We start from the raw sequence: 16657 nt of genomic DNA, 5'->3' as shown, positions 1-16657 counted from the left end.
CTCATCTGGGGAAGGCCCGCGGTTATGGGTGGATACAATGGGGATGCATGGATGAAAGGGAAATGGCTTAACACGATTTACAAATAGTCGAATGAATAGAGATCTAAATTAATTAATGGATAACCCTTTTTAAGTAAGGCATTTAAGTAAAATAGTAAAACAGTAAAAGTATTGATTGTGTTGATTCTATGAGGGAGAATGTGACAGAACATGTGATTGTCAAAAACAAAATACTTGCATTACACGATGTGTCATGCTATTCATCCTTTGACACACAAAATATCTTTATTGTCTCTCTCATTCTCTCATAATGCTAAAGATAAACCTATAAACATTTTCACTGATGCTAGCATGTGTCAACCAACATAGCGTCATTAGTTCCCACATCAACCAAGTCAAACCAGATGGGTTGGACCGCCAGTTCAGCCATGCCAATAGGACGTAATAGGTACAGACAAGAGATTCATTCGACCAACAACTCAACATGGAACGTGATTGGAGGAGATGCAGGATGACAGCCCCAGACAGAGATGTGCATAAGGCCAGGACTGTAGGCTTGCAGGGGGAAATTCATATGCAATGACAGATTCAGGACGTTGTGGCACAGCCCAGCCCCAGTCTGACTCAACAGCAACACTTTCAAGGCTGGATGGATAAAGAGAGCACAACATGAGCGCGTTATTCTCGCTCCAGTACGTCTTGTTTTGTTTCAGGGGTGGGAGGGCTAATAAGCGGACAGGACCTATATTCTTAGAGGCTCATTAAAATGATATTTTCTAAGTGGCAAGGAAGCCAAATCACAAGCGTATGTCAAGTACATCTTTTGTAATGTGTAGCACATGCCTTTGAGCATTAAGGTAGCGAATTTCTTTAATGAGACTTATAAGCTTCAGTCCAGATAAAAGTACACATGCGACTCTAAATTGAATCAATCACACAATCAAAGCCTCAAATCATTATTAAATCACAGGAACACTTGCACTGAAGCAGATAGGGGACCTTTTGGACATCGTCTTGGTCTATTGGATCTGTGACTCTCATATATTAAATACTGCATGCATTAATATCTTTGTTTTTACCCTTTGGTTCTCAGTGCATTCCATGACGGAAATCCTCCACAATTTCTCAAGCCAATGGAGCTGCATGTCCTGAACCATTCATGTGGTTCTGCTCTAACAGCTGCAATTCACAATCATTTATTTGGTTTTCTGTGCCGGACCAGAAGGTCTGTTGCTGCGAAGAAGTTTCGAGTTGAACAAGATGTCCATCAAGGGGAAAATTACATTTGTCCAACATGAAATCAAAACAGCCAAGAATTCAGAAGCAGCAAAGTGGTTGACTAGAATCCCCCAAAAAACACAAAGCACACAAAACATATAATAAACCAATAGAACAAAACATATGCACAAACAAAGATAACTGATAGTCAGTGGCAGACACAGTAGGGGAAGTATTTACACAGGTAAACATAATCAGTCATCAACACAGTAGGCACTAACCATCAAACAGGTGGAAAACAGGACATGCCTGGAGCTGGAACCAAACTCACGGGGCTGATATCCTCAGCAGAACATGCTCTACTGATCACAACATGCCACAGTTATCCTTTCCACCACGAAAAAACCCTATTCAGCATACTGATGTGTCCAACTCAGTGTCAAAACATTGCGTTTTAATCCTACTCAGACTCATCGTGCCTGCTGTGAGAAGGCAGAGATAAAGTGGTAGCAAAGACAAGCTAAGATATTGTGAAGATGCTAGTGACAGGAAAAGGAAGAGGGAAGCCAGGGTAACTTTATACCTCAACCATAATCGAATAAATCTACTAGACAATTCCTAATGAATGACCACTGTAAATATAATTTTTCCCAGTAGGAAGTCTATTAGCATGCCAAGTATCTCGTCTGCCTAGCTCAGGTTCCTAGGGAGCTGCCCTGCAAGTTAAACCATTCATAATGACATCATTGGACAGTCGCCAAGACAACACAACTATTAAGAGTCAAGCGTCTATGTTGGCTTTGACTGCTGTTTTCTCTCTGAGTCCTCTGGGCCTCTGTGTGAGAAGGCTAGCCAGCTAGCTTGAAGGAGAATGCTAATGAAGACAAAGCATCCCTGTAGGCAGCAGCAAGGGCTGGCACACAATGCTTGGGTTGGGGATCATTAACTCTTTCCAGAGTGGCTCATATCTGCCCAGTGGGGCCCCTGAGGGCCACTCAGTTAATTATAACTTCCTCTCAGCTCATAGGTTCACCAAGTGGGGGGCAGGTGGGTTGAGTGGGAAGGGAAAGTGTTTGCGTGTGTGTGTGTGTGTGTGTGTGTGTGTGTGTGTGTGTGTGTGTGTGTGTGTGTGTGTGTGTGTGTGTGTGTGTGTGTGTGTGTGTGTGTGTGTGAGAGACACACAAAGGGACAAATACAATTACCACCAATGTATGGTCAATCAGAAGCAGGAATCAAATTAATTTAGAACTAATCCCGCCCCAGTAGAAGTCCTGTCCAACTTAAACAAAATCCTGAGCTTGGTGGCATGGACATGAAATCAGCGACCTGTCTGCTGTAAATGTAAGGCAGGAGGGCAAGAGAATGTTAAACACAGCAAACGTGGCTCAGAGGCTACGCTAACAAATCACGTGTGGCTCAGAGGCAAGGCTAACACATCATGCGCGGCTCAGTGGCTAGGCTAACTCTAGCGCAACTCCGTGGCTAGCCTAGCTGTCAATGCAGTGAGGAACCTGGGGGGCCACTAGTCTGGAACAGCTTGGAAAACGTGTCCTCCAGCCCGGTCCCTAAAGCATGACTTCAGGTTCCTCTCCAGGACACTGCCGATGGTTTTACAGTTTAACAAGGCTGGGTGTCAGGTGCTTTTTAAACAATAGAAAGTGTCAGGTCTAGTTAAAAATGTATTGGTTGATTTATTTTTGGGAAAGGATCAATTCTACCCCCTTCCTGATATCTGATAATAAACCCCTTACTATTCTGATCTCATAAATGTTTAAAAACACCCTTAATGCTCTCCAGTCTCTTAAATGTTTAATAAAACCCTTGATACCCTTCGATCTCTTATATTTTTTAATAACACCCTTAATACTTTATGTCTAATAACTCTGTTTACACTCTCTGATCTCTCCAACATTTAATCAACAATTATACAATCTGAAGACAAGAGATTGAAGGAGGAAACAATTTGACAGTCTCTTTGTTTTTAAAGTATACTGTCAGCTGTCTTTTAAACAGTGTCGGAGAGAGGAGAAAAGGCTTCAAAGGTTTTTTCAAGTCAGGAAAATACAGATGTCTGACAAGTTCATCTGAAATAAAATTAGAATTATACTGTTGTTCTCGGACCTGCGACATGATTCAGTGGAAGGAATACACTTTTAATCTTTTGATGATCATTAAACCTAAAAAGCAAGGATGTTACTTTTGGACTGTTCTCAGCGCCCTCTAGAGTTTGAGACGGAAACCCGTGGACTGGTCATTTTCAGTGAATGGACATTTCGTATGGGTGATTAACAAATACAGACAAACAATTCACTCCCACATGTCCTACATAGTCTTGAGGTACAGATATGAAACACACAAATGTACACGCATGCACGCACAGACACACTGTTGACCTACATGCAAATGCACACTCAAACAGGCTCAGAATCGTGCACATCTTTATTGTGACCCAGTTTCACCACACACAGCAAATACAGTACATCTGATCTTCTGCAGGCCAGCTGGGACATCCGCCATCATATCTTTCACAGCGTCAGACATGCTGGTAACCCCCAGCATGTGCTAACACATCCTCCACCACTACCACCACAAGTGCCTCCACATCTACAATAACCACCATCCCCAAACCCACTGCATCTGCTCCCCCACCTCCTACAGCTAACCAACACACCAAACTCTCTTCACCATCAACTCCTGCACCACCACAACCACTATCAAATACACCACCCTAAACCCTCGTCACCAGAACCTCCACCTCTCCTGAATCCTGCTTGAGGCTTTACCTCAACCGAAACCTGGCCTCTTTGCAAGTTGAGGTCTGAATATGGCGCTGAAATCATGAAATCTTATAACATATTGACCTGATTCAAGAGGGATGGTACAAGTAGAAAGATGGATGGAAGGACGCATAGAGAAAAGATCACTGGCCTTCAATGTAACCCTGGTGGATGTGGGCTTGCCAATTAGAAACATAAAAATTTGCCGAACAGATCAGAGAAACTGCTCTGTCCGTGAAACTTTGTTCTGTGTCTATCAAAGAGCCAATTAGGCTGTTGGTGCAGGATAGCCTCTTTGGGCATGCTGCTAGCAGGATTAGCTTCTATCGGTGTTGTGACAGCAAGGGAACAAAGTTAAACATGAATTTAAGTACTTCTGCTCCATTTAGAATCCAATAAACTCCTGATCACACATTTTAAGGAGGGGTTACACTTGGGCCAAGGGGGAACAGCCAAATCATAAAATTATCCACTTCCACCTCAGCATCCAAGATCTTGAATAAGCACAAAAAGCGGATTTAATGGATATGACATTAATCATTACTAGTAATAACACACTAACAACTACAACCTATGCTACGACAAACAGGACACTGCTGAGGTGGCAACTGGTCTTCCCGCACTTGTCTTAATGCATCTGCTGCCAGCCGCCCAAACCATCAACATGACACATAACCAATTAACCAACGAGAAGGAAACCAACGAAGAGGGATTTACTGAAATTGTTACAACCAAACAACCCCAACAAACTGATATTATATGATGCACAGGAAGGATCTAAGATTAACTTAATTTATTAGCAGTACCATTTCTGATGCAATGTACTCAACTTCATATTTGGGCTATAGTGTAATTGGTGTTGCTCAAAACATGGATTAGATAAAACGTACCTAACCCTTTGTTCAAATGTAAACCACTGCAGGTATAGGCCCACAGACCTTTAACCCTGACCCAGGTCAGACCCAACAGCCAAACAGTGGATACACCTGACTTAACACAAAGGTAACACATACCGTTTGACCTTTATAGGGAGTGTGAAGTTGACGTCACCACGTATTGAGCGATATTGTGAATGTTTACAGATCACTTCACATTCCCCATTGACCTGTGTGTGTATATACACTAGTCTACAGGCACTGGAGGTTTAGTTTGAGCAGAGCACAGAGCAGATACATTATACAACAACAATAGCAGAATTTGGATATTAACTATTCTATATCACATCATTTAGAAGTGGCTTTTTTCTACAGCTACTGAGAGCAATTAAGGAACAGGAAGGACAGGCTGAGAATATTGGGAATTGAACCCATTACTTTTTGTAGCTGACTATGCTAGCCACTACACAGTACTATTCAAAACACATTAAATCAGTTGGCTATGAAGGAAAGCAAGGTGTTTAGACAGAGAGTTTAAGCAGCAGCACTATCGGACATGCGGTCGATGCCTGCCGGTATCTGAGGATTCTCTGATCCATATGAGAGAGAGAGAGAGAGAGAGAGAGAGAGAGAGAGAGAGAGAGAGAGAGAGAGAGAGAGAGAGAGAGAGAGAGAGAGAGAGAGAGAGAGAGAGAGAGAGAGAGAGAGAGAGAGCAATAAGATAACCCAAACCCTTATTTTAGATGAAATCCAATACTTCTCACTATGAAGGAACATGTAATGCGGCATCATTAGGCAGCCTCTAGGGGGGAGGGAATGAAAGAGGTACAGTACAGTCCTGTTACGTTCCCTCCTCATTAGAAGTGGCTTAGACTACAGAGACGATCATTAAGCAACTTCCTCCGCCAGCTAATGGAACTTTCTTGGACAAGCACTGTTGGAAGAGGCCACCGTTTGGGCCGTTTCTTCAGCAGGAGGACACCGGTGCCTGTGGAATCCTCTAAAGCAGAGGTGCATTGGGCATCGGTTGTGTGATTGTTCGTGTGTTCCTTAAACCGCTGAGCCTGAAGCACAGCCGCAACACAGCCGGGGGTCTCGGCTGTCGGACCACCGGCTGGTGTCCAGCAGAGCATGCGGAAACATTCATTACATGCATGAGCCGTTCTCACTTGCTCTTTTTATCGATCCCAGCCCTGCAGCTCCACTGGCCCATATTGATTTCCTTGACCAGTTTTTCCCGCCTTTGTTATTAAGACACACGATAAAGCGCAGGACGATTGCGCTGAGGTGTGCCTCCTCCCTTGATGTGGCACCTGCACACTTTATACAAAGAATCAATAATTGTATATAAAGAATCAATACCACAACAAGCTGCCCTGGAAGGGAGCTGGCGCTTTGTGTATCAATGGTCGTTTTCTCCTGATATCTCTTTAGCTTGGCCGCTCCTTCCAGGGGACTGACCTTTTGTTTAATTGGAGGATGAAGCTGCATAGGAAGACTTTGGGTGGGAGCACGTCATTTGCTTTGCCCTTCGTAAGTAGATCCTGGTTCTCAAAAATGGTGCATTTATAAATCTATATATCACATTGTGTTCCGTTTTTAATATCTATGACTATATTAAAATGTTAATATAAAAATATTGTATGGGGGGGAGGGAGGGAGGGGGGGGGTCAGAGATTCTGCACCAATAGACTAAAATCTGGAGGCTACAGCCTGTATCTGCTCCAAAGCTATAAATATAATTATTCATACCTACGGTTCCACATTTCAACTGATGAAAAACATTCTGCTTGAAAGCCCAGCCAAAAGTTTTCTTTCCCAGTTCTCCAACTCAATGCACTGTGTAACTTTTGATCACATTTTTGAAGAGTGTTAAATTTAGTAGTATTAAAAAATAATATCCAGGGATAATAAGTTATAATAGACTGCTGAAAATAGCAGCTTCTCTACATTTTAATTCGACTCAGCATGCCCATAACCATCAATATGCAACCTTGTAAATTCCCCTCCACAGAGGAAAATGCTGGTGTAGGTCAATGTTAGTTTGTTTTAACCGCATATTCTGTAGTTTGTAGATGATTTAAATCAGCTAATTACAAATATAGAACTTGTGTGGTTTATGGCTTTTTGAATCTCTTGCCTCTGACGTCATCAGTTATTCAATCATGCTGCACACGTGTGAAACATTCCTTTATTATAAATAGAACTTTGTATAAAATTAGCATGCTTTAACAATGGCATTTACACATTTCACAACCAAAGGCTACCTTTCATCTCGCTCTGTTGGCTATCGTTTCGGTGGGCTTCTGGTCATTTAGCTATTGTTCAGTTAGCTACCACTCAATTAGCTGCTATTCAGTTAGCCATACTTCTGTCAGCTACCTTTTGACGACCTACCTTTCAGTTAGCTGATATCGAGTTAGCTTTTATCCAGTTATCCATTGTTAAGTTAACTGCTGTTCAGTTAGCCATAACTCAGTTAGCACCCTTTCAGTAAAACGACCCAATTAGCCAGCACAAAAAAAACGGATTCATATCAGGATGCAGGTCCACAGACAGACAACAGGAGACACAAACAGGACATTTTCACAATTTTACGCACATTTAGAATATCAACACAAAATGTTGCCCCTCAGAACAATTTTTTCCCCTATTGCATTTCCTTAAGATGCAATGTTCTGATTTCCGTAATTTCTTCTGTGGTCACCTTGCCTGTCTCCCAGATTGCAGATGGTTTGGCTTTAGAAACTGTTCAGGTGTCCTGTTCGGACGTCTCTTAGTGGTAAAACCAACGATTCCTGTGTGCAAAGACTGTACAGTACACCAGGGGTACATCCGCTCCCCATTCCTCTGTAGTGCTGAGAGCTCTCTTTATATCACACTACCGCTCCCAGAACCCTCCCGCCAAAAGGCCCGGGATCATTTTGTTCCTTTGCGCCGCCCCCGCCCCCCCCCCCCCCCCCCCCTGCCGCTCTTCAGATGGCGTGGTTTGTGTAGCTGACGTATGTTGTTTTGGTGGACGACACTGGAGAAGAGAAAGACACAGTGAAATCCCAATTCCCTGGGTTCCTGCACATCCATCATGGTTGCTCTGATTCAGCAGTGCATTTGGGGAGATGAAAAGGAAATATTATCATGTCTAAGGTGGGTAACTAAGCTGGAGGCAGATTTGTGTTTAGTGTTAGCTGTTTTGATGAAGTAACCCAAAAATGAAAGCAACGCCTTTAAGTCCTGCGCATTTGCTTATGAGACTGGAAGTGGCTTTGAAGTTTGAATTAGATGTGGATACTGAGAAAGTGTGGCATTATCTGATTCCCTACCAGTAGGAGTCTAAGCCCCCGCTCAGTGCACAACCCAAACACATCTTTCTGCTAGTTAGCATCTTCAGTTACAGACTACCCTGTTAGGTAAACTAAATATATCAAATAATAAAAAAATTCTAAGACCGGTGTATGATATCCATCTGTTGTATATCAGTGTGTGTGTGTGTGTGTGTGTCATTATGTGTCTGTATATATGTGTCCGTGCATGTGTTCCTCCTCGTTTGGCTCATAATATCACACAAATCTGTGTGTGTGTTTGTTTGAGAGAGAATGTATATGTGTATGTGAGTATGTGTGTGTGTGTGTGTGTATGTATCATTATGTGTGTGTCACCTGTATGCTCAACCCCCTCACAAAGCTGTGTGTGTGTGTGTGTGTGTGTGTGTGTGTGTGTGTGTGTGTGTGTGTGTGTGTGTGTGTGTGTGTGTGTGTGTGCGTGCGTGCGTGCGTGCGTGCGTGCGTGCGTGCGTGCGTGCGTGCGTGCGTGCGTGCGTGCGTGCGTGCGTGCGTGCGTGCGTGCGTGCGTGCGTGCCTCACCTGTCGGCTCCACCCCCTCACAGAGCTCCGTCTTCACCTCCCCGTTGGGCCTCTCGGCGGCGAGCTGCGACAGCTTGCTGGTCATGGTTGCCACGGTGACGATGGCCTTGAAGCTGCGCTTGCGCTTGGGCACGTTGAGCTCCGGGTGGAGGAGGATGGTGTACACCTTGGGCATGTACAGCATTCCCAGGGAGACGGACGCACTCAGGCTGAGGGACACGGTCAGGGTGGCCGTCTGGATGTACATCTGGGGAGGGAGAGGCAGGCTTTAGCACGTCTACTGCACAGCGGGTCGCTCCGCACGGTACAAGGTATGGAGGAGGTTTCACTTTCACTTTATGCTGCCTCAAACTGAGCCAATTGTTGATTTGTTTTTGATTTATCGGGGGAGAGAGAGAGAGAGAGAGAGAGACCGAGAGACCGAGAGAGCGAGAGAACGAGAGACCGAGAGAGACCGAGAGACCGAGAGACCGAGAGAGAGAGAGAGAGAGAGAGAGAGAGAGAGAGAGAGAGAGAGGGCGAGAGGGCGAGACCAAGTAGTTGAGTGGTAGATAAAGAGAGAATGAGAGAGGCAGATAAAGAGAATAAGAAAGCGAACTGATGACAAGGAAAAGAGGGAGAGGGAGATCAAAACAAAAGTATAATAGGATTAAGAAAATAATACACAGCTACATTAAAGGAAGAACGAGATAGGGCGAGGAAGAGAGGAGGAGATAAATAAATTCAATAGGAGTTGGACTCGTGACATTACAACCAAATATGTTCACAAAATATGTATTTAGCCAATAAAACTGTTGCTAAAGAGCCAATAAACCAAAAAAGGATTAAAGGAATTAAAAGTGCTAGACTATTAAAGAGAGTTCTCATGGCTGGTCACTTAGCGCCTGTGGAAGTGAGAACCATCGGCGGCGGGCAACACCCAGCTCCGAGCCAAGACAGCAGGGGGGCCCGCTCAGCACCCACAGAGTCCTGCCCCCCTTTACAACTCAGCAACAGACGCCGCTCGGCCCCCTGGGGGCCCCATGCAGAGCAGCTGTGGGCCAGTCGCCAGCCTCACACCCAGACTCTGCTCGGAAGGCAGAGAAGAGCCTCGGGAATGGGAAAAGGCCCACGCACGCACCCCGCAGTTAAGGCAGAACATCGGGCACAGGGCTGGTGAACTGCAGACTCCCAGATCAACAGAGTGCGGGGAGGGGATCAGGTCAGAAGCCCGATGAAAACATGGAGAAAAAAAGGCTTATCTCAGCTTCCGCACCACGGGTCTTAACACGGGTTAAGCCTATGATACTGTATGAGAACTATGCTACACCTGCCTGACAACTCCGGGAGTCTACTGTACAGTGTGGGGTACTGTGTGGTGGTCTGTAGTGGACTACGCTACTACTGGAGGTGGGGATAGAGGTGCCCCATGAGGAGGTGGAGGACCTCTCCCTTCAGATGTGGAGTCAGGGCCTGTCCCGTCTCACACAGAGAGCGGACTCCCTGACATTTACAGTAGGGGGAGGGGGGGGGGGAAGAGAGAGAGAGAGAGAGAGAGAGAGAGAGAGAGAGAGAGAGAGAGAGAGAGAGAGAGAGAGAGAGAGAGAGAGAGAGAGAGAGAGAGAGAGAGAGAGAGAAGGAGAAGGAGAAGGAGCAGGGGCAGGAGAGAGAGAGAGAGAGAGAGAGAGAAGGAGCAGGAGCAGGAGAAAGAGAGAGAGCAATAGTGAGAGATAGAGAGAGTGTCTCTTTGCTCCCCTGCATAATAAATCAGCCTTTTGATATTCTGCTCCCTGCTCTTGTGAGAACCAGGAAGTTGCTCACACAACAACTGGACCATGTTAATAACATCAAATATTACTGCTAATACTATACTATTAAAACCCTGAACAGTTTAATGACCACAGTATCCGCTATTTCTTACTTATATTAATTATAATAGCCATATTATCTCTGTTATGACCGTTTTACTGTAGTATTATTAGAGTGCTCCGAGAGCTGTGATTGGCTCCTTAGCCCACTGCCTCTGTGTGCCACTAACCCGAGCAGCGCTTCTGCTTTAGCGGTCTTTAGCGGTCTTAATGGTCTATTTAGTTAGTGGGGTTGTTGGTCTTGGTGGTCTCATTAGGGGACTCTTAAGTGGCCTAGGGGGGTGTCTCTGTCACATGGCTGCCCGCTGAAGTCATGGGACAAAGACAGAGACAGAAAGGGATGTCAAAGGGAACACGAAACACGTGGACCACATTCATCTCAGAGGAGGACGATACGGCGACGGCTAATAATCAGGGGTCACGGCTGTGGACTGCTGTTCATTCCTTGCAGGAAGAGGCCTTTTATCAGAGGTGGAAGAGGTGAAAACAGGTGTAGCTAATAAAACTAATTAGGTGTCCGTAGGCATGCCAAGGCCCATTGTTAACGGCATGAGATACACCTGTGATAAAGGTATTATGGCTTGTTGTGGCGGTCAGAGATAGCATTGGCCTATCTTCTCGCACGCGCATGATCACACAAATGAACGCGAGTATGAACACGCACACTAATTGCATTGCCCATCGGCTAAATCCCTCAAGGCCATTCTTTCTCATCCTTCTAGTGTTTTTATCCAGGCTCCAATTCCTTTGACTTAATATGTTTACAATATTCAATCCAATACAATGGGTAGATATTCCAGATCTTCTGGAAAATGTTAATCCCAATCAGTAAGTAGGTCACTGAATAATTGATAAACTTGCTTAAACCATTCCTTACAGGTGCAACTAGTTTAAACCCACAGCCTGGTTTAAATTATTTAGGTGTTTATAGAGATTAGAAAAAAAGGTGTAATCAACAACATCCCTTATACTTAAACCCATTTCTATGCCTAAATTAATGGTAACAATCCCTTTTAAGATTAAACACAAGATACACTGCCTCAAACGTAATTAAACCGAGGCAATGCTGCACATGGAGATCCAGCAGAGGTTGGAGGATTCATGTTATTGCTTCACCACAGGGTCACAACGCCAGGCTGCGCTGCCTACGATAACAGCGTTTGGTCCAGGGTTATCAATTAATTTGGGCCCGATAAGTGGCTTGTCACACCTAACACCCACATCCAGCCTCCTAAAGATGAGCATTACACTGACCGGTATCTAAACAGCAAGTACCCTGCCCTGAACAATATCCTTACCAAAACGCAATCAAACCAGAGCTGGATCACAATGTTCCCAATGGACTAAACTTGCTTTAATCCATTGAGTATCTCGCATTTTCACACAAAAAAGTGCCTGCGAAATGAATACAGGGGTACGTTTTGTGGTATTTCTTGAATTCCTTATACTGATTGGTTAATTCCGGACTGATTCTATTCATGAAAACGGAAAGCCATCTTCTCTGTGGGGAAGAGCCAATGACAATCCTTCCTCCCCGCTTCATCGGGCTTTGATTCAGAGTGTGCACAGAGAAGAGGGGATGTTCACTAACGCTCCTTTTACAACGTGTTGTTAAGACGAATCAATGTGTTGGACGCAGCAATACAATGGAAGGCCACAATGGAAAAGAAATAGTCAATGTTTGAGAAACACTATCGATTAAGGATGGGGTCATAGTCTCGGGAAAATAAATAAATACATACATTTAAAATTAAAGTCTAGGAAATGTGTGGACAACCCTACATTAGCTTGGTGGCTGGCATGAGCCGCTTTTCATAGTAGCACAATGTAGTGAACTTGATCAATAATTAACTATTAGATCAATAATTAGATCTCTACTTCATTACTATTTTCACATTTTTACCCGGGAGTTATAGAGAGACCTTGAATAAAACGATGGATTTCTCTGGGTTTGGACCTTGTTCAATAATAAATAACAGTTATTTAATAACAAATAAATAACAAAGGTCCAGTCGTTTTTAGATATTTGAATGTGGAATGCCTCACATTATACCTTTAAGCCACTGAATCACGCTACAAAAGATTGGTTTGCTTACGAATTTATTCTGCTTACAGGCTGGCTATTTGACCTCGCTGCATCAACTTTCCATCTCCTTGGTAGCAGCCTGAATTGTGGAGGCTGATCTATGGCTCCAAAGCAATGCTCAATCTCTTCTTACGAACCAGAGAGGGTTCATGGGGAGGATATTAAAGCGTGGCGATAATGAATACAAAGATCCAGCTCCCACCGACTTTATTCCAGTGGCTTTGATACCAGACTGATGTGACCAATCGCTGCTATCGTGCAACGTGGTACATCATTATTCAATGTCACTCAAATCATTGGTACGGTTGAGGGATTTCTGCCATGCTGAACATTTCAAAAGAGCGCACACATACACACTGACAGGCAGAGAGAAGAACCCACTCACACACACACACACACACACACACACACACACACACACACACACACACACACACACACACACACACACACACACACACACACACACACACACACACACACACACACACACACACCGTTCCCTTTTCAAAGAGATGTTCAAAGCTCTGCTGTGGTCGTAATGCTAAACCGTATGATCTACTACCGTCCAACATGAACACAATTTAAGCAATGTTCACTGTGGTGTGACTTTACCTGGGACATACAGCCTGGTTATAGTCACGCACATGCAAACGCACGTACGCATATGTGTGTGTGTGTTGAAAAGCATCTCCTTTCAATATACCCTTTCTATACCCTCTTCTTAGAGCTGAAATGGTTTCGCATGAACGCTTTCAGGCAATCACAGTGCAGTCGCCCCTACACCATCCTTGCACAAGAGATGCGCCCATCCAGTGTCACAGTCGGTGTCTCTCTTGTTCAGATGAATCATGCAAAATCTTGAGTTCACCCGTTCACCCATTCTGTATGAACGGGTGAACTTGCGCAATTGCTCAAGACATACAGAAGAACCCCCGCCCCTCCCTTCAAAAAAGCCACTGCTGAGATGTTCTGTTTTGCGTATATGTCATAAACTGACTATGGTGTTGAATTTAAAACGCGTATACTACTCCACTGCTGCATCCCATATGCATCATCTTCCCTGTTGCATCACTCAAACACAAATCCCTCCCGATGGTCAACCCGAACTCCACGGTACTCACCCTCTCCGCCGACTGCGCCGTCCCGAAGAAGATGGGGATGAAGGCCAGCCAGATGATGCAGGTGGTGTACATGGTGAAGCCGATGGGCTTGGCCTCGTTGAAGGTCTCGGGCACGCCGCGCGTCTTGATGGCGTACACGGTGCACGTGACCATCAGCAGGATGGAGTAGCCCAGCGAGCAGATCAGCGACAGGTCCGAGATGTCGCACTTGAGCACGCCGCGCGCCCTCTCGGGGTCCTGCGTGCGCTGCTCCCCAAAGTCCACGAAGGTGTGGGGCGGGTCGGCCGCGAACCAGACGAGCACGCCCAGCAGCTGCAGGGAGATGAGGAAGAAGGTGATGAAGAGCTGGGAGGTGGGCGAGATGAAGCGCGGCGCCGTCACCGCCTTCTTGCCCTGCTCGAAGATGCGGTGGATGCGGTTGGTCTTGGTGAGCAGCGCCGCGTTGCTGAAGCACATGCCCAGGCCCAGGAAGATGCGGCGGAAGGAGCACACCGCCACGTCGGGCGCGGCGATCATGGGGAAGGTGATGACGTAGCACAGGAAGATGCCCGTCAGCAGCACGTAGCTCATCTCGCGGCCCGCCGCCCGCACGATGGGCGTGTCGTTGTGGCGCACGAAGGTGAGGATGACGAAGGTGGTGGCGATGATGCCCAGGACGGAGATGAAGACGGGCACCACGGCCCAGGGGGAGCTCCACTCCAGCTTGACGATGGGGATGGGCTGGCAGCCCGTGCGGTTGTGGTCCGGCCGCTGCTCGTAGGAGCACAGCTCGCAGGTGAACTGGCTGGCCTGGAAGTGGTAGCCCTCGCAGCGCTCGCAGTGCCAGCAGCATGGGGCGCCCTTCACCACCTTCTTCCTCTCGCCGGTCCGGCAGGGCAGGCTGCACACCGAGCCGGGCAGCGACCAGTCACCGCTGGCCCACTGCAGCGCCTCCATCTGGGGAGGCGGGCGACAGCGGTCAGCTCGGGGCACTTGTGCGGTACTACACACACTTAAGGGCTGATTATGGTTCCACGTCGACTCAGCGCAAGGACCACGCGGACGCTTCAACGCAGTCGTGAACCTGTTTTGGTTCTGCGTCGGGTTTTAGTTAGCGGACCAATCACAGCCCTTGCTGCTGCATCGCCTCGACGCAAGGTTCCAATTTACGCAAGGAGGGTCCGCATGGACGTAATGGGGCTGTGAACCCCATTGCGTTGCATCGACGTGGAACCATAATCAGCCCTTAAGACAGGTATAGTTTACAGAAGGTATAGATTCACTTCTTTATACTATGCAACACATTAACAAATAAGATACACTTTTATGAGTCACAAATTATGTGTAACACAGTTTAAGGATGTGTAACACGTCTATATCACACATCACTATACTATCGTTGATGTGTGTTGGATTTGCTATGGAGTTGTGCGGCACTTACGTTGAGATGCAGCTGGTTGGTCCATTGACCGATCACCTTGTACTCTGTTGTCGATTGGTTATTGATCTGGTATTGGAAGATGTCATAACGTCCGGGGGCGTCACCGTTCTCGTTGAAAGTGACAGGTGTCCCGGCACTTCCTGTTGAAACAGGAAGCACAGATCAGGGGCCGTATTCACAAAGGATTTTAGGGCTAAAAGTAGGTCCTAACTGGCGAATTTAGGAGTAACTCCTAAAAATAATGGGCGTGTCACTCTTAAATTTGGGACTCCTAACTTTTTTCACTAAGCAATTCACAAAGTATTTTAGGCCTAAAAGTAGCACCTAAGTCTAGGAGAGCTTAAAAGTCCTCAAGAGGACTCCTAACTCAGTAAGACCTATTCACAAAGAATCGTAAATGCCTGCGAGACGAAATGTTAGGGTATTAAACTTGTTGTGGAGTTAATCGCGATGCAATAACATCCCAGACTAACAGGAATAATCCGATTAGTCCCGAAATAAAATGTTTGGCCACACTACGTTATTTAGCACAAGCGGAGGAACATTCCACAGCCAGACGACGATGATGACGATGATGATGATGATGATGATGATGATGATGATGATGATGATGATGATGATGATGATGATGATGATGATGATGATGATGATGATGATGATGATGATGATGATGATGGCGATCAACATGACAATAAATTTGGCCGTGTGGAACCGAGTGGACTGGCATTTAGGGATCACTTTGAAAACACATTTTAGGTAAACACCTTGGCACAAATCAGTCAACACTTGTGTAGTTCATAACATTTATTTTCTTTTAAATTTTACGTATTTTTATTGTTTGCTTTCTCTCTCTCTTGAACGTGCAGGCCACAACGTCATTATCGTGGTCTGCACAAAATTGTCATCATGCGTGTATTCTGCTAACTGCACTATAACTACTTAATAGGAATTCATTACTAGCCTAGGCTATTTCCTTGTTTTTCGGTGATTCAGTGGGCTTGTCTGAACAACCAATCACCGAACTGACTGCTTCTAAACTCGTGCACGAGAATTGACGTAATCCATAGCAACGGCGCGTCACTCTTAGTTCACTCTTTGTGATTTATCCTTAGTAAGAGTAGGTCTCAGCGGCTTTGTGAATAACTTTTAAGAAAAAACTCCTACGTAAAATGTTTTAGCGCGAGTTAGGAGCACTCCTAGCGGTAAGATAAAATGCTTGGTGAATACGGCCCCTGGTGTTGTCCAGGCAGGGGTTATTGTGACGCAGGCGATAGGAACAGAAGCAGTATGCTAACAGCTGCCAGTATAACAGAATGAGGATACAGGGCAGAGTCCCACGGATATATCTCCATGGAAACCATCACACTCACATCCCCGATCTCCTAGGAAACCCCAACAGTTATGATTCTTTGTCAAGAACAGTAGAATATATACTGTATATATATATATA

At 45.5% G+C, this 16657-nt stretch overlaps 1 protein-coding gene across 1 annotated transcript in view; it reads right to left on the bottom strand.

The window, feature by feature from the left end:
• Positions 1-7830: 7830 nt before the first annotated feature.
• LOC130389150 (metabotropic glutamate receptor 8-like) overlaps positions 7831-16657 on the bottom strand; it is a 100180-nt gene continuing 91353 nt past the window's right edge. The window contains exons 9-12 of the mRNA XM_056598821.1: positions 15208-15347; positions 13788-14723; positions 8731-8977; positions 7831-7895 (exon numbers count right to left, since the gene is read on the bottom strand). Coding sequence (XP_056454796.1) covers positions 7846-7895; positions 8731-8977; positions 13788-14723; positions 15208-15347 — 1373 coding nt within the window. The 3' untranslated portion in view covers positions 7831-7845. The remainder of the gene's footprint in view (positions 7896-8730; positions 8978-13787; positions 14724-15207; positions 15348-16657) is intronic.

Source organism: Gadus chalcogrammus, chromosome 9 (genome assembly GCF_026213295.1).
Source record: "Gadus chalcogrammus isolate NIFS_2021 chromosome 9, NIFS_Gcha_1.0, whole genome shotgun sequence".
NCBI classification, from domain to species: domain Eukaryota; kingdom Metazoa; phylum Chordata; class Actinopteri; order Gadiformes; family Gadidae; genus Gadus; species Gadus chalcogrammus.
Note: the sequence above shows the minus strand (reverse complement) of the source record. Positions and strands in the feature narration are given on the sequence as shown.